This window comes from Staurois parvus, unplaced genomic scaffold (assembly GCF_062004578.1).
Source record: "Staurois parvus isolate SC_StPar_1 unplaced genomic scaffold, SC_StPar_1.0 ptg000682l, whole genome shotgun sequence".
NCBI classification, from domain to species: Eukaryota; Metazoa; Chordata; class Amphibia; order Anura; family Ranidae; genus Staurois; species Staurois parvus.
Window position 1 is genome coordinate 2,491,270 of NW_028318478.1, and position 25,849 is coordinate 2,517,118.

A 25,849-nucleotide genomic window follows, 5' to 3' on the forward strand; every position below is an offset into this window, starting at 1 on the left:
TGATGCTGGGAGTCTATTGTTCCTGGGGTGGATACATTGTTTCAAGCTACAGCAGATCTATTTTACTGCCTTTCTTGTTATCAGTAACAAATTCCATAAAAATTATTTAGCACCACAAAATGATGCTTGGTTCTGTATATTCTAAAAGGAGGTGTACTGGGAGTTGGATAGGGGGCAGAACCAAGGAATGGTGCTCAGAGGTGGGTGGTGGGGGTAGACACATAGGGTGACTTGGAAGAGGGGAGTTCCTGCCTATAGTTAGCTGGCTGATAGAACACGGACATGATGGATATCATCACAAGTGTAATAAAAGCGCCACACCCTTAATACTTTAAAGCAGCAATTCCACCTCAAAGAAACCAAATAAATTTCTTAGTGCTATAACTTAAATCAAGGAATGCGCTAAAACCACAAACTATTCCTAATTTAGTGTAGAAACATTAGTGCAAAAGATATATATATCTATTATCAATTAATATCAAAAAATATCAAAATTATGTGCAAAACATAAGTAATTTAAATAATTAAATTTGTGAATATAAAAAAAACAAAAATGTCCAATTCTGAATTTCTTCAAATGTCCAAATAAATCCTTTCCAAATTCAGGTGCTCTCAAAGAAATTGTGCCAAAATCCACCACCAAAAGTAAAGTTGGGTAACTCACCAGAGCTCCATGCTGATCAATCTCTAGATCAGCAAAAAACGCTTTTTGCTCTGGGAGCAGATGCAATGAATCAACTTCTCAGGTGTGATGATAAATAGCTACACATTCATCCATAAGGTAGGTATCCACCACTCAATATAATGGTTCCAGGAGCATTATATCACTCTCTCTTTTTATATCTCTCCACCGAGGTCATGTTTGGGAATGAAAGAGAAAAATCATGGTGCAGCCAGTTTTTTTATAAAAGTATCCAACAATTTAATAAAGATTTACACTCACAAAAAGGGTGTCTTCACCGACACCAGTATAACAGCATAAAACAGCAAATGGTATAACAGTCTCCTGTTCCCCGTACACTCACTACAGCGCTCGTGACTTAATTTTCTCCACAAACGTCAGCATCCAGTAAGCCCTACTAGTTTCGTCATGAATGACGTCTTCAAGGGGCGGTCAAGAGACCGCCCCTTGAAGACGTCATTCATGACGAAACTATTTCTTTGAGAGCACCTGAATTTGGAAAGGATTTATTTGGACATTTGAAGAAATTCAGAATTGGACATTTTTGTTTTTTTTATATTCACAAATTTAATTATTTAAATTACTTATGTTTTGCACATAATTTTGATATTTTTTGATATTAATTGATAATAGATATATATATCTTTTGCACTAATGATGGATATCATACCTGTCTTCTCTTTTCTTTCAGTTGGAAAGGTGAAAATGTGGCGACCACAGAAGTGGCAGATATTGTAGGAATGACGGATTTCATTGAGGAGGCCAATGTATATGGTGTTCCGGTGCCTTGTAAGTTGTCCACTGTTCATCAACCTGCCATCTCAAAGTGACAGTGCTCTGGTTTATAAATCTAAGATGTTACTAAAGGTGAACTTTTATTTGCTGCAGCATGTGAACTGTCTTCTCATGCTGTATTTTAGACCTCTGCCTCATCTAATCAAAGCAAGATTGGTGTGATCAGATGCTTTCCCAATTTACAAATGGCGCTGTTTATATCCTGCAAAACTGAAGTGATAATATGCTCATAGCTTCTGATTTCTTAGGCTATAGAGATGATTGGCACCATTCTGGTCTCCAATCAGTTCTATGGTGAGCTGGCAGAAATACCGGCTGCATTCTCAGGTTCCCCCAATTGCACGGGACTTCCCGAGAAGGCCGTGGAAGGCAGCGTTGGAGGGGGGACATTGTCTCCTGTTGCTTGTAAAAGCAATCCTGCAGCTAATTAGCCACTAGGATTGCATACTATTTCCATCCTGACCATTTCCATCCTGAACACTGCTGACCCTTGTACACTGCCCTACAAACTAATGGCCTCTGTGCATACCCTGATGACCTCCCATCCTCTGCCTCCCTGACATTTTTACTGAATCCCCACATCAGGTAGGCTAGATCCAGTCCTGGTTACACAGTTTAGTGCTGCTTGTGTGTGGAAACAGTATTATATTGATTTAATCACAGCAGTGTTTTACATTATTAGGGCCTGTTCACTTCTCGCGATTCTGCAGGCAGAATCACGGAGATTCTACCCATGATCCCAGCACAATGGGCTGCACACGTTTGAATGCCATTATCCTTCAATGGAATCCTAAACGTGATGCGATTATTTTGTGATTGTCAGGCAGCAAAGTGCGCCTTCACAAATTGCGTGAAGCTTGTCACCCAAAGAGAAGGAGCTTCTTTTCAGGCATCAAAACGCACATAAGTGAATGAGCTGCTCTATGTGACATGCAGAATCACATGAATATTGTGGTGTTAAAATCGTGTAGTGGGAACGCTTATGCCTTCTACGTGATAATGTAAAAAGGGCCTAAGGGTTTAAAAGAATAGTTGATTTGTTGGACAGCACTGTTGGAGGGGATATTTTTTCCTGAAGTAACTCCGTCTCTTATAAAACTAAAGTTACTAGAATGTACAATGTGAAGGAAGCTGGATGTGCCTACACATTTCTGCAGCAGCTTTCATAGCTCTTTTATGCCTGAAAATCTGGCTGTTATGAATGCGCCAAACTCTGACCCTTCTAGGTATTGTTGGAGCATGCATGCTTCTGCCAGCACCCCCACACATTCCATCGTTATGATTTATTGCTGCACTGGCCAATAGGAATGTCGGTAAGATGGGAAGCTCCATCATTACCAGGAAGCGTCAGAAGTTTGCCCAATCATATAGCCTTCACCAATGAAGGCGCAATGAAAGGTGAGCAGAACCATTTCAAAAACACAAGGAAGAAAAGACAGAGCTGGATGATATATTCAAGGTTGCTTGGTTCCCGGAGCTTAAAAGAAAAATTGTTTATATTAAGTACAATTTTGAATAAAACATAAGTTCATTTTGCATGTTTGCACTTAAAAGAAGCGAAAAACTAAACTTCCAATATCATTATTCAGATCATGAAGGGAGAATTGGAATGGCAGCAATTAAACTTAAGGAAGGACATCCATTTGATGGAGAAAAACTATATGCCCAAGTGGTGGATTATTTACCTAATTATGCCAGACCTCGTTTTGTGAGAATACAGGTAAGGGATTTTTCTATATGCCAAATCCAGGCCAGGAAACAGGTAGTAATAGTGTAGAGCGGGAGTCCAAACTTTCTAAACAAATGGCCAGTTTACTGTCCTTCAGACTTTATGAGGGCCGGACTGCGTCCAGTGGGAGTAGAAAACGTCCCAACGTCAGTGGAAAACAAAATTATGACCCATTGTTTGGTATCAGTGGGAGGAATTCTGCCCCATCATTGATGTCATTGGTCCCTATCAATTGTGTTACTGGGAGGAATTCTGCGCCATCATTGATGTCATTGGACCCTATCAGTTGTGTTACTGGGAGGAATTGTGCCCCATTGTTGGTGTCATTTGAAGGAGTTGTGCCCCCTTCATTGGTGCAAGTTGGGGGAAATATACCCAATTGTTGGTATCAGTAGATGAAATATTGCCCCAAGGGCCAGATAAAAGCAAGCTAATGAAGGTATCTGGCCTCCACTGGTGTAGAGAGATTTTATATGTGTGCCAAAACGTAGGACATGGAAACATGGCGACTGGATGTAGCTTCTTCTGAACATTCATGTCTGCAGAATTCTAAATTTATCACATAGAATACCATTTTACTTTTATAATAGGATGTCTACTAAAATAAATATCTTTAATACGCTTACTTCCACACTAGGCAATTGTGATTTTGAATAAATTGTATGTATTAGGGCCAGAACTCAAACTACTTTTTTAAATTTTTTGTTAGGTAAATTTGAAATGTTTTATATGAATATTTTTATATTCATAACAGCAAAATGAGGTCTAGGCTTCTTTTCACATGCTTGTAAGACTAGTCTTATATGATTTCCGCAACAGCTGTGTTGTTTACAAAGTTCAAAAGCTCAAGCTCTTATTTACATACATTTCGGAATGAGTAACAGCTGTGACTCATGGCCTGCCCTCTGAATTCCTGACTTGTCCAAGTAAGGCCCAGTGGAATTCCAATCTGAGATAGAAACTCAATGCAAATAATTGGTGCTGTGCTCTCCTATAGTAAACCCATAATGCTGGGCTTCATATGTAACAAGCAGTATGGAACACAGACAAAGAGGGGAGAAATCCCTGTGTTCTCTGAAGTACTCCAAGAAAAGGGTTTTACAGGTAAACCAAAAATTCTATTTTCTTAATTGTAAATGCTACAGAGCTGCTCCCACCAGAGAGAATACTGCCTTAAAGAAGGACTCTAGCCTCTTATCTCTGGTGTATTTTAAATAAGGACCTTATCCACTGGACTGTCAAGGTAATTTCTGAGCAGGAAATGTCCGGGTCAACAGCTGGGGAACCCCATTGCTCAGCAGTACCCCAAGGAGGAGAAATTGTTCAAGAGAACACTTTTGGCACACCCATGAGAAGGTGTTTTCAATCCCAATCAGCTACATTGCCTTCAGAAAGTGGTGGAGCTAAGCTTGATCTGCCCCTTTTGGACACCACTAGGGTGGTGTGTCACTTGGCTTCTCCACTGTAACTGTGGAGGGAACAGAGGACAGAATGGGGGAGATTTAGTAAAACTGGTGCACAAAGAATCTGGTGCAGCTGTGCAGAGAAACCAATCACTTTCAAGGCTTTAGTCCTCATGTACACTTGACGTTTTTACAGCGGCTGTTTTTGGCTTTTGACATTTTTTTCTACAGCTAGTAAACCCCCCAACATGTTATCCTATGTGTCCATGCACACATAGACTGTAATCAACATTTTTTGGCTGGAAAAAAACCGGGGACATGTGGGTTTCTAGGGGAGTTTGTTAGCTGTAAAAACGCTCTAATGCTGAAAAACGCAGTAAACCACTGCAAACTGGGGTTTTTAGGCATTTTTTGACAAAAAAAAAAATTATTTTTTGGGGGGGGGGAATGCAAATGAGGGAACACAAAGCTAAATGCTAATGCAAAAACATACAGGAAAAAAGCTGAAAAACTCACGCTTTTAATGTGACTTTACACAGCTAACGTTACCAGCCTTATCAAAGTGTCCAGTGTGCATGAGGGCTTAAGGGAAAAAGCCTGAAAAAGAAAACTGATGTAGTCACTACATCAAAGCACTGTTATGCTGTAATATATTATACCTTGTTTTGGGGTTGAGATACACGTTAAACTTTGCAGTAAGGACATTATAAAATGTATACTATCAGATCAATAAATGTAATAACTTTTAAATGTAATACACACATAGAATAAAAATTGATTTCCTATACAGGACGCCATTGAAGTTACTGGTACCTACAAGCAACGTAAGGTAGAACTGGTCAAAGAAGGCTTCAACCCACTCATCATAAAAGACCCTTTGTACTTCTTGGATGAAACTAATAAAATATACACACCAATGACTCAACAGATCTACAATGCCATCTTGGAAAAAATGCTAAAATTATAATATTTGTGGCTTGCAGTGCAAACCTTGATTTGAGCATTATTACGGCTTAAAGGATAAGTTCAGCTTTATGAAAAAAAAAAAGTGCACTTATTTTCTTTTCCAGCAGGAGCCTGGAAAGCATTGCAGCCATGATCACAGGTACAATGTGGACTCCTGCAGAAATGTCCTCTGGCTTTAATTCCGTACCTCTGTACAGGTTTTCTGTTTGTAATCCCGAGGACATGTCAATGGACTATGAGAGCGCTCACCTGTGCCCTCAAAGCCCATTGAAACCACAAGTCCGTCAAAGGTTCCTGTGAATGAATGACGGGGCTGTGTGGGTGAAGCCCCATACAGCTGCACTCTTTTGAAAAACCGACAGTGGGTGTGGGATCAGGTTTAAAGGCAGCAGGAGCTGGAATATCCTAAATATGGGTGGAACGTAACATGTTCCGAAGGTGAACTTATCCTTTAATAGGAACAAAATGTATTTGTATTTTATTGACTTTTGGTATTTTATCTTAACTATCAACCCATTAGAAAAAATAACTAGAATTACTTATGAGTTAAAATAATCCTGTTCAAACCAAACTTACATAAATATATCAATGTGCAAAATAGCTTTTCAGGAAACAGCACGTTAATTTGGTTAATACTGAACTACACAAATATCAATGAACTAAAATATTAATGAACAGAATAAATGTGTTTCTATTGTAAATGCTGACATGAGTTTTTTTTCTGATTTTTGTTGTAGCTGTGTAATTATTAGCTTCCGTATCTACCCACATAATCTTACGTTTCAGTATAAATACAGCTGATTGTGTTATTCATCTCCAATCATGTGGTGGGCAACATTAAAGAGGACCCCCCACCCAGTAAAAATGATAAAAAGGCACCTTAAATTGTTTAGTAATGGCAATCTGCTAACAGATACTTATACAGATACATAATTGCAGGCTTTTTAGACATTTTTTGCATACCCTTTCCTTCTCAATATTCGCACATGACCATTTTTACTGAAGGCACATGAAGTCATCTCCCTATACTTTCTGGAATTCTGCCTAGAACTCTGCTGGGTCTGCATCCTGGAACATGTGACAGGAACTTGCCAAGATGCAGTTGTAAGGTCAGACTGACATCACCATACAATGTAATTGTTCATGACAGTTGCCCTTTAGTGCTGCACAATACTTTATAGTTAATTATAAACTAAAAATATAAAAACACTGTAATATATAACAAATAAATTGATCTTCAAAGACCTTCCCCAGAAATTTGTGTAATACATCAAGTGAAGGGTGACACACCGAAATATAAAGTTAAATTTCAAAGCAAACTGGTGCACTTGAATAATTATTCTTATCCGTGACCAAATGTGTATCTCTTTCAGCACCACACCTGTATATGTGAGTCTGCTCACCTTAAAGTGTTACTAAAACCACAGCCAGGGACGGACTGACAACTCATGGGGCCCCCAGGCAATAGAGGATCATGGGGACCCTGTGTCCTTGCCCAAACTCAAAAAAGCCTATGAAAAAGGTACCAGGAGCATCTCATGGGGCCCCCTACTGACCAAGGGGCCTCGGGCAGTGCCCGAGTTTTCAAATGGTCAGTCCGCCCCTGCCCACAGCAGTAAAATCAGTCTGTATATGCAGTAAAGCATGCTTGTTATACTCACTGTGGAACCTAAGGGGTTAAATCTCCACATTGTGTAAAAAGGAAGTTTGATCCTCTCTTCTCTGATCATCCCCTTCTTCCATTGTCCCCTATCTCCTGATAGAACAGAGGTTTGGAGTCACTCTGCACATGCTTAGTTTAGTGTATATTGCTAGAAAGGTTTTTTTAATTTCTTGGGAGATTGCATGTGACCAGCACTGCCCAGACAGAGGTCAGGGGTCCTGCATCCTCCTAGAGTAGAATGAAAACTCCTCCTACAAACTTTAACTAATGCTCTGCTGAACACTGATAGAAGTCACAATATTGTTCCAACTGCTGTTAAAAGGTATTTAGTAATTTAGATTTACTAAAATAATTGCATTTCCCTGTGCTGTGTACTGTAGGAGACCATATATAGTGAATGCAGGGTCCTGGGTTTAGTAAAACTTTAATTATAACCTACCAATTATAAGAGGCTACACAGCACTCAAATTATGAGTATAAATCAGCATAGCAATTCAGCTCTCAGTGATGGCAAGGGATATCCTTCCAGCCTATGTCATGTGTGCCCATAAAGTCTGCTTCATCTGAATGGCAAGAATCCCTCAAAACAATAATACCATATCTGGTCCTCTCTGTAAACATCTTTAATGCTCCTAAAACAAATGTATATACTCATATACGAAAGCTTGTTATTGGGCAAAATGATTAAAACATAAAGAATGGGTGCAATTCCTCAATGATTGGGTTCAGTTAAGGAGAACATCAAAACTGAAAACACAAGAACAGCCACTTACTGTACAATGGTACACAATGATGTCACTCCATAGGCTCTGTTCTGACATGTTGCATCCCTGGAAGGGGACTTCTTTTTTTATTATATATTTATTGTTGTTAATTACATTATACAAATACCAATACATTACTAACACAGTTCAATTAATATTCATAACAAATTTTATTTACTTTCCCCTCCCTTTCCCCCCACCCCCCATCACCCATATTCCCCCTTCCCATTCTCTTCTTATTTCACAAATGCTCATTAATTACAATAACCTCTTTTCTCCCCGTTCCTCCCTCTCCTTATTCCCTTTTCCTTCTTATTCCATCAGTTCATCGAATCTCCGTGTAGTTCTAAATTCACACCACCTTTTCCACCTTTTCATAAACTTCTCCATTTTATCTTCTCCACGAAGGTATAGCTCTTCTTTCGTATAAATACATTCTACCCTCTTTATCCACTCTTTGACTTTAGGTGATTCCTGAGCCTTCCAAAATGTAGGGATCAATCCTTTTGCCGCAATAAGTAAATGAAATACAATTCTGTTTTTATATTGTTTCACTGTGAGATTGGCGCTATAAAATAAACACACCCATGGTTCCATTATTATACTTTCTCCCACTGTTTCTGATATTTGTTGTACTATAATCTGCCAGAATATTTGTGTTTTGGGACATTCCCACCATATATGTATCAGTATACCTTCTCTCCCACAATCTTTCCAACAAAGTGAAGAGTTCTCTGGATGATACTTATGAACTTTACAGGGCATAACATACCATCTTATCAGGAGTTTATAATTCATCTCAACTGTGTACATATTCGTTGCTCCCTGTGCAATCCTAAATATTTTCTTTTTCTATTGCTCATTCAATTGTTCCCAATTCATTTTCCCATTTCTCCATATACCCTATTGAGTCGGTTCGAATATTATGGTAAGTGTCTAATACATAAGTGAAGTTCAATGTTTTTGTATCCCTTCTAAACTCATCAAGTGCTCTACTGGGTGCAAATTTTCCACCCTTCTTATAGGCTGTGGAAGTGTTGTAAAAAAAAAAAATGTTTTAGTTGATAATACCGCCATTCATCCATCAAAGAAAACATATCCTTTTTATGTTTCAGCTCTTGTAAGGTGCATATTTTTCCCATTTTCATAATATCTTTTACACATACATTCTTATCTTTTATCCACATCCCTGAAATAATACTCTTCCCCAGTGTGAATTAATTTGTTCCTACTAATGGTATCAATGGTGAATTATAGATTTCTTTATAGATATACCCATATCCAAAAAACATTTTGTGTGAAAATGCTATAGCTTTCTGCAAACATACGGTATTGTTGTGGAATCCAAATAATTTTATTGAATTGTACTTCACTTAGTGCTTTTTCAATCTTTACCCAACTTTTCCCATGTTCATTATATGCCCAATCCATTATTCGTGACAAAGCTACTGCAAAATATCTTTTAAAATCCGGCATATTTAAACCCTCTTTTTTTTATCTTTACTCAGGATCTCCTGTTATACCGTTTTTTTTTATTTGCCCATTTATATCTCATTTTTTTTCAATGCCCCCACATACCCCCGTGCAAATATATCACCACCTTTGGAATTTATATAAAATTTTAGGTGATATGACCATTTTAACCATGTTTATTCGCCCTATCCAAGAAAGTGATCCTCTTGAAATTTTCATCAGTTCCTTTTATCTAATTTATTAATGGGATTAAATTTGCATGGTACATACCCTTCAATGACGGTGTTACCTTAACTCCTACATAGTTTAATTATGTATCCTGCCAGATAAAAGGGAATTTCCTTTGTATCGCCTGTCTCTCTCTGCGGTAGATTAATATTCAGTACATGACTTCAAAAGATTAATCTTAAAATTTGACAGCTCTCTATAGTGTTTTAATACGCTCATTACATTTGATAGTGTTGAAATATTTTAGTTGGTAAATCCTATATTATCTGCAGAATCTGCTACCTTATGCTGCACATCTCCAATTTGAATTCCTTTTATATCTATACTATCTTTAGAGCCCGTTAGCTACTGTACAAAATAGTGTAAACAGGAGGGGTGACAATGGGCACCCCTGCCTTGTTCCATTATAAAATGTTGCAACAATTTACTATTAATCTTCACTGCTGCGGAAGGATAGTTATATACCGTATTTTTCGCTCCATAAGACGCACCTGACCATAAGGCGCACCTAGGTTTTAGAGGCAGAAAACAGGAAAAAAAAATTCTGAACTAATGGACTGCAGACACAGTACAGGAGATGACCAGAGACTGCGGACACGGTGCAGGGGATGACCAGAGACTGCGGACACGGTGCAGGGGATAACCAGAGACTGCGGATAGTACAGGGGATGACTGCTGACCTTTGGGGAGGGGGGGGGAGCGGGTACCTGAATTTGACAGGTACCCGCTCCCACTTCCGCGGAGTTGTTCTTTCATCTTACCTGTTCCTCTATCCAGCCCCGCGCTGTCTTCCCGGCTTCTGTAATGGCGCTCGGCATGACAGCCGGGTGCCCAGTGCGCATGAGCGAGAAGCACTTGCGCTTTGTGATTGGTCCGGCGGCTTCTGGGATCTGTCATGTGTCCCAGGTGCCGCCTTACCATTCACAAAAAGCACCGCTTCCTGCGCATGCGCACTTGGCACCCGGCTGTCATGCCCACACTACAGAAGCCGGGAAGACCGCGCCGCTGGATAGAGGAACAGGTAAGATGAAAGAACAACTCCACGGAAGTGGGAGCGGGTACCTGTCAAATTCAGGTACCCTCTCCCCCCCCCTCCCCAAAGGTCAGCAGTCATCTCTAAGGTCCCGCTGTAGAGCTGAGCGGCCGGCCTGGTATTCTGACATGGTGGCAGTGGAAATACCGGACCGGCCGCTCCATAAGACGCACTGACATTTTCCCCCCTTTTTTGGGGGGAAAAAAAGTGCGTCTTATGGTGCGAAAAATACGGTAAATATTTTATCCATCACATCAATTTAGGTCCTGATCCTAATGCTTCTAGAGTATTTATCATAAATCCCCAGTCTACCCTGTCAAACGCTTTTTCAGCATCTATCAACAGAAATAGCACTGGGGGCCTCTCTTTCCTACTCTTTTGCAGGAAGAGTAATGATCTCAGACCATTATCCCTTCATTCTCTTCCCGGTAAAAACCCCACCTGATCAAGATGTACCCATTCTGGCACTACATCTTTCATCCTACTAGCGATGACCTTCGCATCTAAATTTCTTATCAAGATTTAGTAATGATATTGGCCTGTAGCTGGTACATTGGGATAGATCTTTTTCCTTCTTTAGGTATTATCAAAATATGTGCAAACAATAACTCCTTCCTCATTTCCGTAACTGCTCCTAATACATTCCTATACATATATATATACATACACACACATACACATACACACACACACACACACACACACTAGCTGTTCTTTAACCACTTGTCTATCGGGCAATTTCACCCCCTTCCTGCCCAGGTCAATTTTCAGCACTGTTACACTTTGAATGACAATTGTGCAGTCACACAACACTGTACCCATATGACATTTTTAGCATTTTTTCAGACAGCTAGAGATTTTTTTTTTGGTGGTATTTAATCATGACTTGTTTTTTTGCTTAACAAACCAAAAACAGGTAAAAAAAAAATTTTTAGTTTCTGTTATTTTGTAAAATGAGCGATTTTTCACCTTCACTGATGTACACTAGGAGGGGGGTGGGGATGGGGGGAGGTTCGGGGGGGGGGGGGGGGGAAACGGGGAAGGGGAGAAAGGGGTATTTCAAAAATTCCACAGGGATGCAATGCAAGAAGTGATTAATGCAAAAGGATGTTCGATAGGAATGTAACTAATTTAATGGCCTATAATGTAATGGGACTCAATACTCAAGTAAAAAGATAAGATTACTAGAGAAATATGGCACCACTCTACTGATGTGGTATTCCTACAAGAGACATATCTCACAATACAAGAATTAAGTTACAAATAAAGATATTATCTGACTTGTCAGCTTGCAGTGGGGCAGCTGCTTGGTACAACAGGAAGTCACACAGTTAGCTCTGCTGCCGTTCACAGGACGTCTTGTATTCTTTCAATGGATACTTTGCATTCCCTGATTGCAAGAGATGGAGAGGTAGGGACACCATCTTCATCTTGTTCAAAAAGAGAATGCACAGGACCTGGAAGATGACTGCTATCACTGTAGTAATGCCAACTACCACAGTGATTGGCAGCTTCCACACTGGTCCATCAGGTATGAAATATGCATAATTGCATTGGTCAAAGCTGTATGTGAACTTAAAACTAGTGAGAAGAAAAAAAAAAAAGATTAAAAAGTGATAAAAAAAAATAGAAAGTGTGTGTTTAACAGCATGTCACTGGGAAGTGACAATAGCGGCAAAGATGGTGGTGACTGCATTAGACAGTGTTGCCCCTATTGAAGGCCACGGGTCAGCTGGTTAACTGTGTAGAGAACTTGCAGTGCTTCTTCGTGTCTCTCTAAACTGCGAAAGAAGCCAGGACAATTTATATAAATTGTAGAAAATAATGACAGACTTTGTATAGGCATTAGTGCAGTAAGGGGAAAAAACAAAAACAAAAAAAAAAACAAAACACACACCATACACCACAGCGGAAAGTTATTATTTATTTTTTTGTTCATGTTTATTGCTCTCAAAAACTAGAATTTTTTTGTACATTTACAATTTTACAGTTACAGTATTTAAGATGCAATGTACTAGAAATATGCACAGGTAAGAGTAGCTCTTGTTGGCGATTGCTTCAGTGGACAATATTGGACTTTAGGGGGGTGTCACTAGATATGGACAGGTCAGGTGTACATTTTCCCTTTATGACAATGTAAAGAGCAATCATGATGTGCAGAGTTTAGAACTTCACAGCAGCCAGACATATTCACAGTACAGTATTTGCTTTGCACTCTGTTTTCTGCCTTATTATATAGACCTGATGGGCAAGAACAGTGTGAATAGCCAAAGTACGTGAATCAACAGAGGAACCTATGCCAGATCTTCATAGTGGAGAATCGGGTACCTTAAATCATTATCCACTGAAAACAATCAGTGATCATCATAGAAATAGAAGACACCTTTGGTCCATTTCACAATCGCTTCAGATCTAAGTACAGTGTTAGCATGTACCATCCTCTCAGAGAAAAAAAAAAAAAAAAGAAAAAAAAAAAAAAAAGCTATTTCTGCAGCACTAGGAGCACAGACAGCACTTTAAATGGTGTAAAGGAAAGCTTCACACATCGATCCTCAGACAGAACATTTGCCAAGTCATATGGCCGTTCAAGGAGATCACACCTGAAAAGGAACAACATTATTATTGTTATACAGATCTGGCATCCATGTGCTATGCTCATTGAGTTAGGGATCACGGACAAAGGATAGGAAAAACATTGATCATCATTCCTCCTGGTCTCAGGAATACACCAAGTAAACTCAAGCAGACATAAATCTCCTACACTAGGTCAGGTTTGAATGGCAGCTTTCCAATATGCATTTCCACATAATGAAGTTAGATGCTTGTGATAATTGGGTATTATACTTTCACTGGAATGTGACACACAATATGTAATTTTAGAAAGAAATGAAATCTTGGCAGGAAGGCATTCAGAAAACCAATGTACAGGAAAGTAAGGCCTCATTCACCCTAGCACTGTCAAACATGCATTTATATACATGTAGAGGAACACATGCATTTATATACATGTAGGAGGACACTTCTAAACACATATAAATGCAGGTAATGATTTTTCAATAGTACCTTCAACACCACACATTTACCTACATTTTAGGTGCAATCATTTTAGCAGCATTTAGAGAAAATAGAATTGTGTGTTCAGTTAGCACTCTAAGGTGTTCTTTTATGAAACAGAGATCAGCGGCGTTCCTAAGGATCATTGCTGATCTCCGATCATTAGTGGTTTAAGAAACAGATGACCAGTGGAGAACAGGTTCATCGCTGATCATCTCAGCACACAGATGGCCAGTTTATGAAGGAGCGATGTCAGCCCTTCACTGGTGATCTGTGCTCTCCCTCCAGATTCTCCAGCCCCGAGGTGGAAAATCGGAGGAACCGCAAATGAAGCAGCGGTAATTTACCGCTGCTTAGTAAATGGTGTTTGACTGATTTTACTGTAATCTCGCGAGATTATAGGAACAGCAGCCATTTTCCAGAGTTCAAAGTGTTTGTAGATCGCTTCTCCCTTCATTCGGAGAAGAAATCTACACGGCTTCATAAAGAGACAATTCAGAGGAAAACTCTCTCCTCTGAGAATGCCGGAGAACTGAGCAGCGGTCACTTACCGCTGCATGATAAAAGGACACCTAAATGCATGCAGATGTATGTGAATGCATTTAAATGACACTAAACCTGTTTTAAAGTACAAACATCTAAGTGCTGAATTTAGCAATCTGGGAAGCATAAAAGTTGCTTAAACTCCTCAGATAACTTCTATGTTTAGTAAAGCAAACCACAGGAGTTTTGGTGTGAATGAGACCTAATTTTTTGAGTCAGGAGCAGATTTCAAAGGACCTTTATGGGTCCGGATTCTGATTAGTGAAGGGAGACAAGCAGGTATTTCCATCCACAGCAGTCTTTGGCACATGTGCAGCACTTATTAAGTTCCAGCTTTTGAAGGATATCAGTGCTGCCAATCATTGTGCAAGCTGAGACATGGAGAAGCCGAAAAAAGTCTGCTCTAAGAAAAAGGTTACAAATATGACTTTAATAAGCAGAGTTAGGGGCACGCGCAGCTCTTTTAGAAATCAGCACTGTTCCTTAAATCTAGCACTATGAGCATTATAAATGATGTCTATACTCACAGGAAAGCTTCTTTTACAGCGAGTGACGTCTGGAGCTGGGTGTCAACAGTGCTGCCATAGGCCTCATACAACCTTACTACTAGAGTATCTGGGCGCTTTTCAGCCTAGGAGAAACAATGGATATAGCACATAAGACATTTCCTAAGAATTCCATAGATTTATATATTTTTTGCAATCCATGACTAACTTTCAGCATTAAAGTGAGTGACTATGCAAAAGTAGAAAGAAAAAAAACATTTGTCAGGTTAAGATTTCTTTATTTGTCAAGAAAAAGGGAAATTCTCGTCCCAGTGACCAATCAACAGCTCTTCGCATCACCGATTATATTTAAAATATTGTAATGACACCAAAGTATCTAAGCTTTATGTCCAGTATATGGCACTGAAAAGCATTGAAGTAGATGTGAACCCAGTGAAGTGACTGGCCTCGGGTGGTAAACAATTCCTCCTACATAACTTGTACCTGTTTATCTGAAGCCACCTGTTCTCAGAGAAGCAAAGTGCAGAATTTATTGAGATTGTCTGAGCTTAAAGAAAGCAGGTGGGTAGGGAGCTGAACTCTTCAGAGCTCTGTGAGAGCTGACTAGAGGGAGAGGAAACACCCAACCCACTTCACACAGCACACAGGAATAGAGCTGAGGCTGTAAATCACATGCTGTGTGCTGGAGTCCCCTCCCCTGTCACCTTTTTATCTTGTGGTGTCAGGAAAGCTTGAAAGAGGGGACTCGTACAGATAGCAAAAAAATTACAGCAGAAATGACACTTACTGCTCCGGATTGAGAAAAGCACATACTATAGAGGTATATGCTTTGTTCATATTTCATGTCTAGGTTTACAATCACTTTAAATCTCTTCCACAACCTATATATGAATCTAGATATAATAAAATCACTTATAAATGCCTTGTGTACTAAAATAATACTCACTCAACAGGCGGTCTGTGTTAAAGGCACTTACATGTCTGTACAGTTTAGAACAGGTCTTCAGCCAGCAAGTCCATTTACTAACAGTTTGGGAAGTGTTGTGGCACATAGAGGGAAGCAATTCTTGCGCGTCCTTTCAAAGTATTGCAGTAACACATGTTGCATGCTTTGGTGTGCTGCATTGTCATTTATTTTGGATAGCACCAAAAACACACCTGCTTTGCGTCGCACTGAAATGCAGTACTGTGAACTGTGTTGGAAAACATTGTAAAGGCTGCCAAAGCAGCACGCGCACAAAATGCACATTAACCACTTGCCGTCCGGCCGCTGTTTATGAATGGCAACACACCCCTGAACTGCCATCGTCCTGCCGTTTATAAATGGCACCCGCATTTTCCGGTGCCCGCTGTGTCCTCCAGACACAGTGGAACACAGATCGTCGTAGGGGACCTCTGTGCGAGGTCCCGATTATGTGATCACTGATTGGCCAATCAGTGATCACATGCAGAGTAGTAAGCAAGATGTCACTTCTGACATTGCTTACTGTGTGAAATCTGTGAATGATCACAGAGGTCACATGGTACAAGGCTGTGGTGAATAGCCTTGTACCATGTGACAAGCTGTGACCAATGACAGATTACATAGCATTTCTCAATGACTGCAAGAATGCAGCCAGAGAGAAGGAGAAATGATTGCTTTTACACCCATAAAGGATGTAAAAGCAATCAGTGTAAAAAAAAAACAAACAAAAAAAAAAATCATCACCCCCCCACAAGTAGTACAGTGTCACCATGGTGACACTGTACTGCTAGGGTGACAGTATGTAAAAAAAACAAAAAAACAAAATTTAAAAAAAAAAAATACATTTATTTGAATTATTTTTGGTTAAACTAATTTGGGTTTTTTTTTACTAAAAAGATATCTGAATACATTTTGGCCAAGATTTATGATAAAATATATTTGCAAAATTTTATAGGAAACTTTTTTTTCAAAATTTTTGGACTTTTTTCATTTATATAGCAAGAAAAAATAAAAATCCCAGTGGTGAAAAACCACCACCAAAATAAAGTTTTATCTCTCTCAAAATAAAATGCTAAAAAATTCATATGGGTACAGTGTTGCATGACCGCGCAATTGTCATTCAAAGTATGATAGCGCTGAAAGCTGAAAATTGGCCTGGACAGGAAGGGGGTGAAAGTGTCCGGACTTGAAGTGGTTAATACAACACATCACAACTTACAGATGTGAATGGGCCCTTTAGCCTTGTCTGAGGAGATCTTACAAGCCCTTTATGCTGGTTGCTGGTGTTCTGGAAAGAGGAAGCATGGCATGCCATCGTGTAAGCAATATAACAAACCATCTAATCTTTATTACAGGACTGTACAGCATGTAAAGCACAGCAGACAAATTCACTGCCAGTAAATTAATTAATGATGTGAAAAAAAATTCCAAATGGGGGAAAAATAATCTTGTTGACATGTAAAATGTCACATAAAAAATGTAAAAAAAATCATTATCAAAACAGGAGGGGCGAGTATAAACTAAAGGTTATGTATGAGGTGGGTGATGTGTAATTAACCAGACAGAGTTAGTAGGATGGCAATGTTGACATCATGCAGCTTAGATGTTGGCATAAAGCTGAATTCATGCCTGTTCATTTTAAAGCGTATCTAAAACAAAAATATAATATGTTGCAGCTTACAGTCCTTAGATGTGATTACTGCATTAGTTTTTTTTCAGGCTTTTATTTTATTTCATATTTTTATCTGGTAATCCTGTGAATGATACAATTTCTCCAATGTATACAAGGAGCCAGCCAAGGTTGTTGCACAGGCTGGACTTCAAACATGTCTGGCTTTGTTCATCTCTAGTACATTGTAGTTGATGGCACTATTCGTATACATTAATTGTACTGTCCTTTTCGCTCACAGGAAAAGACAAGGGCACTTGAATGTGATGGTTGTATTAGTTTTGTTTTTTTTTCAAGGACTGGTAAACTGCAATATATACCATTATTGCTTTGGGTTTGGTTTTAAAAAGTCCCTCCTGCAATAAAGAGCCTTCATGCTCAGTTTTTGAAAAACATTCAATGTCTCTTTGGCAATAAAAAAGCCATACCTGCCCACTCACAATCTCGTCTTCATAAGTTCACAAGCAAAGTTCAGTTTACATTACAACACAGCACCTGCATGTAGGGATGAATGCGCTCTGCACACATGCGAGAGTGACGTCATCCTATGTTGGCCATTGAGGATATTCAGTCTGGCCCTGAATATACAGGAGAAGATGCCAGCGACCATTGAAGTAGTAAGTTTAGCTCCACTTTAAGGCTCGTGCAATTTTAATTAAAACCAATGGAAGCACATGAAAAATACATTTTAAACACATGTTGCAATGAACATCGGAGGTTAGCATGTGTCTTCATGCTCCACAATATGTACCAATGCATTTTCATTGATTTCAAGGACACCACATGTGCTCTAAAACAGACAAGCATACAGTAAATGCAGCCTACAGAGCCTAATAAGAAAGGAGAATATTGTTCATCAGTTTAATCTGAATCAGCTACAGTCTACATGGAAGGGCAGTCCTCTTCACACCAGGGAAGGGCAGTCCTCTTCACACCAACTACTCTGCAGTCATGGTTTTACAACAGCTTGGTTTACAAAATGTTGAAGACTTACCATTTTTACAGTTTCTAGCACCACGGCTGGAGAGGAGACAGTGAAAAAACTCCTGGAGGTGGTCTGTTCAACCAGTGATGTTGTTGTCAGAAGAGGAATACAAAAGTTATATGCACTTTGGATAACTCCTGCTTCCTGAAATGATCCTAGTGGGTACAGAGTCATTAAATGACAATCAGTTCCCCGGTAAGCCAAGGTGGAATTAAACAAAAATGTAAATTCAGTCCTACAAAACCCCCAAAAAGAAAACAAAAATTACCCTTACTTTAATTAAAATGAACAACTAAAACAAGGCTTTTTTTTTTTTTTTTTAAGTTCTAGTGACCACTGTATACTTTTTTTTGGGTGGGTGGTGAAGCAGAGGGTCCTGTGCATGGCAATTTCTCCTACTTGGCATGTCACAGGTGGGGATACATACAAACACTATATATTTCCTGCTGCCTATTTTAACTGGAAAGTATTCTAGCTTTATTCATATATTTTGCTGCTTAGTTAAATGCAACATTTTGCCTAATAAAATGAAGCAGTCTTCCATGCAGCCAGCAGGTGGAGCTCTAGTTTCCTTTACCATGTTAACCTATACTGAAATAAGCCAATTGTTGAGCGGGTGATCACAGCGATGACTTCTCTTTTTAGACAACTCAGTAGGAGGATCTGAGACAACCAAATTAGACATCAAGGCAAGTTTCATTTGTTATGTGGTCTCTTTAACTAACCCATAGTTAAAGTTTCAGAAAATGAGACAATGTAATTAATATGTAATATATGGAGATCTAAGGGCCCTTTCGCATTGGTGGTCTCCGCCAAGCGGATCCCTCTGCTCAGTAGGGTATAGGTCTACTGATTCCAACTGAGCAGGCGTATGACATGTCTGTGTCCGCTCCACTTGTGCAGAGCGGCCACGGATACAGCCCGCTGTTCTCTATGGGGTGACCGGATGTATAGGATTTATATAGTGCCAACAGTTTACGCAGAGCTTTGTCATCCAATCCACTAGACCAGGGGTAGGCAACCTGCGGCTCTCTAGCTGTTGTGGAACTACTCCCATGAGGCATTGCAAAGATTACAAAACTGACAGTTACAGCTATGACTTGCAGAGGCATGATGGAACTTGTAGTCCTGCAGCTCTCAGGTTGCGTACCACTGCACTAGACAGATGGGGAATAGATGGATCCCCATCCACCTGTTTTAGCAGATTGGATCAGATGCAGGCATGTGCAAACAGACACAAAAAAGGAGCCTTAAAAGCTCTGTTGGCTAAAATTAGCTTTTGCCTAGATGGCGTTTTTTTTCTAATCAATGAAGTGCAGCTTAAAAAAAAAAAAATTATATAGGATACCTACCCTGATGAGGCATTATTGCATAGGAAAACTCATGAAGTCCAACATCAGCAGTAGCATCTGGGGATTTTGGGGCTCTCAGTCTAGTTACAAAAACGAAAATGGGCATTTTACATATAGAAATATATTAAACATGTTAACTGCTTGCCTGTTGCCCTATAGTAGAAGTACTGCTACAGGGCGGCAGGGCAGCGCAAAAATCATGTATCTAAACATGGCTTGCATTTCCAGGTAGGGGCTGCCTGCGCTCCGCCCGTGCCTCTATTGGCGGCTAGGGATGTCAATCGCTGAGTCCTGACCGGCACTCGGCGATTGTCAGGTAAACACAGGTCTCTCTCCTGTCAGCAAAGACATGCTGCTTTGTATTTCTCTGCACAGCAGAGAAATGCAAAGCAGCATGTCTCCCTAGTAAAACACACATACAGCACATAATGTAAAACACACACAGCACACAGTTAACCCTTTGATTGCCCCTGTTAACCTCTTCCTGCCCAGTGTCAGTGCTTTGTATTAGCACTGATCATTGTAATAGTGTCACTGGGGATGTCAATGGCAGTTAGTCAGTTCCCTCCCAGTGTCAGAATGCCCACTGCAGTCCCGCTATAAGTTGCTGATTGCCACCATTACTAGTATAAAAAAAATAAAAATTCCAGTATATACTGTATACACCATTTGCGGACGCTATAACTTTCACGTAAACCAATTCATTTACACGTATTGGGATTTTTTTTTTTTTTTTCAGCAAAGACATAGCAGAATACATTTTGGAATGAAGTTATGCAGAAATTAGATTTAAAATTTGATTGGATATGTTTTATAGGAAAAAGTCAAAAATATTGTTTTGTTTTCAAAATTGGTCTTTTTTTGTTTATAGAGCAAAAAATAAAAAAAAAGCAGAGGTGATCAAATACCACCGAAAGAAAGCTCTATTTGTGTGCAGTGTTGCATGACCACGCAATTGTTAAAGTAACGCAAAGCAGCGCCGTATCACACAAAATGACCTGGTCAGGAAGGGGGATCAATCCTCTGGAGAGCTAGTGGTTAAATCAGAACATTTAAGTCAACTAATGTCAGCAAAGGTGCACACTGGGAGGCCGTCTGGTTCCATGTGTATCAAGTAGGCCCAGGACCCAAATGGTTAAACAGGTTACTATTACCTCGATTTGTGATTCTTGATAATAAAGTGAGTTAAGAAATTTTATAGAACATTTAAACTTACAAAGAGAGACTGAGGACATTTCCACATACAGAGCAACCGTATTTGCAGTCATTTAGCACAGCAACTCCAAACCCGTACTCGGACAGGTCCATCCAGCGGTGAGCCCAAACCTGCAGGAGAAAGCATGGCTGAGTTGTAACAGTAAGTTTACAAATGGTATAGGAGGGTTACTAGAAATGCATCTTGAAGTTTATTTCCACATTTGCAGCCAAAATGATATGACACTCAATTTATATTTGTTACATGTTCCCATTCACGTAGCAGAATATAAAAAAATAAATACAAAAAATTGTCTGCTTACCTTTCTAACATGCTTTAAAACCCTAGCTGGTTTTCTCCTTAATGTTAAGGAGGGAGCTGGAAAGTAATGTTTAACATAAGGAACCTTATCTGTACTGAGCTAGCAGATCTTCATTATCAGTTGTAAACTAGATTTGTACTAACAAAAAGGTTAAAGGACACGTTCACCTTTGCAACATGTTACACCCATATTCAGGGTGTAACGTAAAATGTTATAATACAGCACCCCCCCGATCCACCCTGTGACAGTGGGTGGGAAATCCTCTCCCGGACCTAATGTTGCTATTTAAGAACAGTGTGGCTGTGCGAGGCTATGGCCACATCATTCATTCATCAGAGTTCTGTGAATGAATGAGCCACAAGTATCGTCAGCCACTGAGGCAGACAGCTTGTAGTTCTAAATGAATTACGAGGGAGCTAGTGAGCACTCTGTACAGGCAGGCAGTTACTGATCTGTTAATGAACTACCAAAGATATGGGCAGTCTGCAGGATCATGGCTTTGCACTCGCAATCTGCTGATCGTGGGTGCAATACCTTACAGACAGCAGTGTAAAAAAAATAATATGCCGACGACTCACAAATCTATCTCTCAACCCCCCACCTCACCACCTCAGTCTCCGCCCGAATCACACACCTACTGAGTGACATATCAGACTGGATGTCGCTCCACTTCCTTAAACTGAACCTCTCCAAAACCGAGTTGGTCTTCCCCCCCAGCCCAGACCCCCCCCCCCCCCCCCATTGACTTCTCCATCATGTCCAGCAATGCCACCATCAAACCCACCCCGCAGGCCAGAGTACTTGGTGTCATTCTGGACTCTATCCTATCCTTCCAGCCCCAAGTCCAATCTTTAACAAACTTGTGCAGACCACCTCCGCAACATCGCCAAAATCCACACGTTCCTAACCCCAGAAACCACTAAACAGCTCATCCACTCCCTCATCATATCACGACTCGATTACTGCAACTCCCTCCTCACTGGCCTGCCTCGCCGCTGGCTATCCCCGGTTCAGTCGATCCTGAATACGGCTGCCAGACTCATTCACCTTTCCAACCGCTCCATTTCCGCCACCCCCCTCTGCCAATCCCTCCACTGGCTTCCGATTGCGCAACGGATCAAATTCAAAATCCTAATGCTGACGTACAAAGCTGTCCACCATACTGCCCCGAACTACATCACTGACCTAATATCCAAGTACCGCCCAGCACGCACACTCCGCTCCTCACAAGACCTCCTCTCTAGTTCCCTGGTCTCCTCCTCCCATGCCTCCAGGACTTCTCCAGGGTGTCACCCATCCTCTGGAACTCCCTGCCCCAACCCATCAGATTATCACCTACTCTCCTCTCCTTTAGGCGCACCCTGAAAACCCACCTCTTCAGGAAAGCCTACCCCACCCCACCCCACCCCCTGCTAACTTGCCAACCTCCTCCTACCACCCCATCCTCCACAGCTATCTCCTCCTGTGCCACCATCCCCTCCCTCCTAGATTGTAAGCTTGAAAGAGCAGGGCCCTCGATCCGCTCAAGTTTTGCATTGTATTGTTATGTCACATGTTCTGTCCCCCTTTGTAATGTACAGCGCTGAGCGAACTATTGGTGCTTTATAAATACTGTATAATAATATAATAAAAGCACATTGATTCACCTGCAAAAAAGATGTGCGATTATTTTTTTTTTTTTTATAAAAAGGTTAGCTTTGGAGTTTAAAAGATCTCAAACCTTGGGCACTACATTGTATGCAAATGCACTTTATCTTAGTCTGCCCACACTTTGGTACTGTTCAGAATAGCTTGCACTCCTTTATAAACCCATGTCAAAGAAACAACTAGAAAAAGAAAGAATCTTTTTTTTTTTTTACTTTAGGTATGCTGTGTGAATGGGAACATGTAACAAACATATGGTGAGGGTTTCCTAAATGTTATAGCAAAGGCAGAAATGCAGGGACATCTTAAGAGTCACGTCTCTGAAAAGAACATCAGCATATATATCTGACATCAATAAGTTACCATTAATAGCAAATCGTTAATGTATGATGGTCTGTGAATGCCAGAATAGTCAAATATAAGATCATTATGTATGCTTCCTTTATTCATATAGGAAAGATCAGTATATGTATGCTTACTTTATTTATATATTACTAGGATATGTTATCTACTGCAACTAAAAATGACCTAATACAGGCATTTTAAACTCAAGTCCAAGAACACGCCACAAAAGCCACACCTTGGTCCACAGGTCAGACATTGACAGATCTTCCTTTATTACAGCTTTGGTATTGCATATTAAACAATGGATTTTGTCAGATACTAGTTAGCAAAACTCCTGCATTTATCATGGAAGACTTTGTTCCTCTTTAACATATCATATCAACAGAATCTATGAATAAAAACTATCAATGTTGAGCCAAGAGATAGGTTTAGGGAGCTCGAAGACCGTGTAATCTGCTGAGGCTACCCACTACCTTGTTGAATCTGATCCCAATTCACTGACGTTTGTGTCCTCCATATTCCCATCACCTTGAGAAAGCCTTGTAGCCTCTCCATAGACATTCAGCACCTTCAAACAAGTTCTCTTTATCTTTGAATATAGGAAGAAACTAGAGTGGCTAACACAAAGTTTCACACATCCTCTTTGCTTTGCAGTGCTAAGGTCTGCTGTAGCACTCTCTAGAGCTGCGGCCACACTGCCGACTTTTCCCACCTACCAACTGAGATAGCGTTTTACCAGTCAGTTCATTGCTTGAATTCAAGGCCAATCTGTATCTCCTGACTGCTCACCACCACTTTTAGTGTAACCTCCCTGCCGGCCCACCTAAAGCAGGCCACAGAGAAGGTGCTCACAGACCACATGCAGTCTGAGGGCTAAATGTTCTACATAACTGGTCTACAACAAGGTTGAAGACAATTGTTCCCTAACCTTAGATTTTGGCAAGGAAATACAGATAATTTTATTATACTAGTTAAGAGAGAGGGGGCATACCTCATATCGTGCCCAGTCCCAAGAAGTATTGCGATGAGTGGGTCTCTGCAAGTGTCCAAACTGAATCTCGTAAGTAGCATTTGTATTATGAACGGTTGTTGGGAATTCAACTTTTAAGAACTTATGAGCCTCGTTCCATGACACCTATTGTACAACATGAAGCAAAAATGTCCTAATAAGCAGAAGAACCAAATCACACACTTATACTATAGAAAAATATAAATTTCAAACATTTCATATGACATAGAACAATGCTTTTCTTAAAGTTAAGAACCTCTTTGTAACAGCAAATTCATTCCACGTAACCCCTGAGGAAAACCCCCTAAATTGTTCACAGCAATTATCCATACATCAAATCTGTATATACAGGTTTTCCAAACAATTATTATTATTATTATTAATGCCTACAGTAAGTATACTATAGGATCCAATATTTGCTTAAAGTGGTTATCCAAAAAATAAAAAAAATGTATGCCTTCCTAATCACATATATTATCCATCTGTGCACTTGGTATAAGATTACCTGCTGACCCTACAGTTCTTTATGCATTCCTTCTTATTGGGGGCAACCATCTACAGGCTTATAGAGCCTCGGCAAAGTTGCCACGTGACCTACTTCCTAGGTAATGTGAGCATTGTTCTTATTGTCACCACAGCATGGCCCAGGTCAGAGCTAAGCCACAATGTGTCATGTCCTGCGATGCTGCTTTAGCCATTATACACCCTCCTTTCCAGGCCATTTAGAGCACAGTGTGCTGTCAGTGAAGCATGTGGTTCACCCGAGGTACAAACAATACTATTTTGAAATATTTTTGTATATAAATCTGTGGCTGGTGTGGTGGGGTGCCCTATCCATACAAGTAGGGAGCGGATATCTTGGTTTAAAACTACTTTAAGGCCTTATTCTCAGTTATTCTTAACTGATGTCTCTGCAAGTGAAAGGTGCGCATCAGTTTTCATCAGTTTTAATGCACGCTTGAATGAGTTTTATACATGTTGCAGATTCCTGCAAAGAAAAAAAATGTGCATGATACTAGTGTTGTGGTGTGATGAGGGCACAGAGAACAATTGTTTTTTTAGGCCCTTGCAGAACATGTGCAGAAAAACTCACATCTCCGCACATGGTGTGAATAAGACTTACATATTAAAACCATTTAATTTATCTGAAGAAGCAATGACCTGCTTGAGGTACACATTTTACTGTTTGAGATTCACTAACACAGAACATAAAATAGGACTTCACTTAAGACGCAAGGGAGAACAAATCAAAAAGGCACTGAGCTCACTGAATCATAAAAACTATTTAAATGAAAAAGCCTTTAAATGTGGTCTACAGTCATAGACAAAAACATCTATCAATCTGGTAAAGAGCTGTAAAAGGTTTTTAAACAAATTTTAAAGACATCTGTAAATTCCTACACCTATCCCTGGCTGGATCACAACTCTGCAGTTATAATTTCATATGGCAATCTGTCCATGCAGCTGAATTGGAACTCCTGTAACAATTATATTCAAACCAATGAGTTTACTTCTTGCAAATACA

The 25,849-nt window shown here is 40.0% G+C and overlaps 2 protein-coding genes across 2 annotated transcripts in view; one reads left to right on the forward strand and one right to left on the reverse strand.

Moving 5' to 3' along the window:
• The window catches only part of LOC149447531 (long-chain fatty acid transport protein 2-like), a 46,992-nt gene extending 40,716 nt beyond the window's left edge, over positions 1-6,276 (forward strand). Inside the window, exons 8-10 of the mRNA XM_089652405.1 lie at positions 1,374-1,471; positions 3,067-3,197; positions 5,400-6,276. Of these exons, the coding sequence (XP_089508531.1) occupies positions 1,374-1,471; positions 3,067-3,197; positions 5,400-5,576 (406 nt within the window). The 3' untranslated portion in view covers positions 5,577-6,276. The remainder of the gene's footprint in view (positions 1-1,373; positions 1,472-3,066; positions 3,198-5,399) is intronic.
• A 6,370-nt stretch (positions 6,277-12,646) lies between these two features.
• The window catches only part of MAN2C1 (mannosidase alpha class 2C member 1), a 59,674-nt gene continuing 46,471 nt past the window's right edge, over positions 12,647-25,849 (reverse strand). Inside the window, exons 21-26 of the mRNA XM_089652406.1 lie at positions 24,307-24,450; positions 21,026-21,135; positions 19,810-19,889; positions 18,467-18,612; positions 14,861-14,964; positions 12,647-13,336 (exon numbers count right to left, since the gene is read on the reverse strand). Coding sequence (XP_089508532.1) covers positions 13,219-13,336; positions 14,861-14,964; positions 18,467-18,612; positions 19,810-19,889; positions 21,026-21,135; positions 24,307-24,450 — 702 coding nt within the window. The 3' untranslated portion in view covers positions 12,647-13,218. The remainder of the gene's footprint in view (positions 13,337-14,860; positions 14,965-18,466; positions 18,613-19,809; positions 19,890-21,025; positions 21,136-24,306; positions 24,451-25,849) is intronic.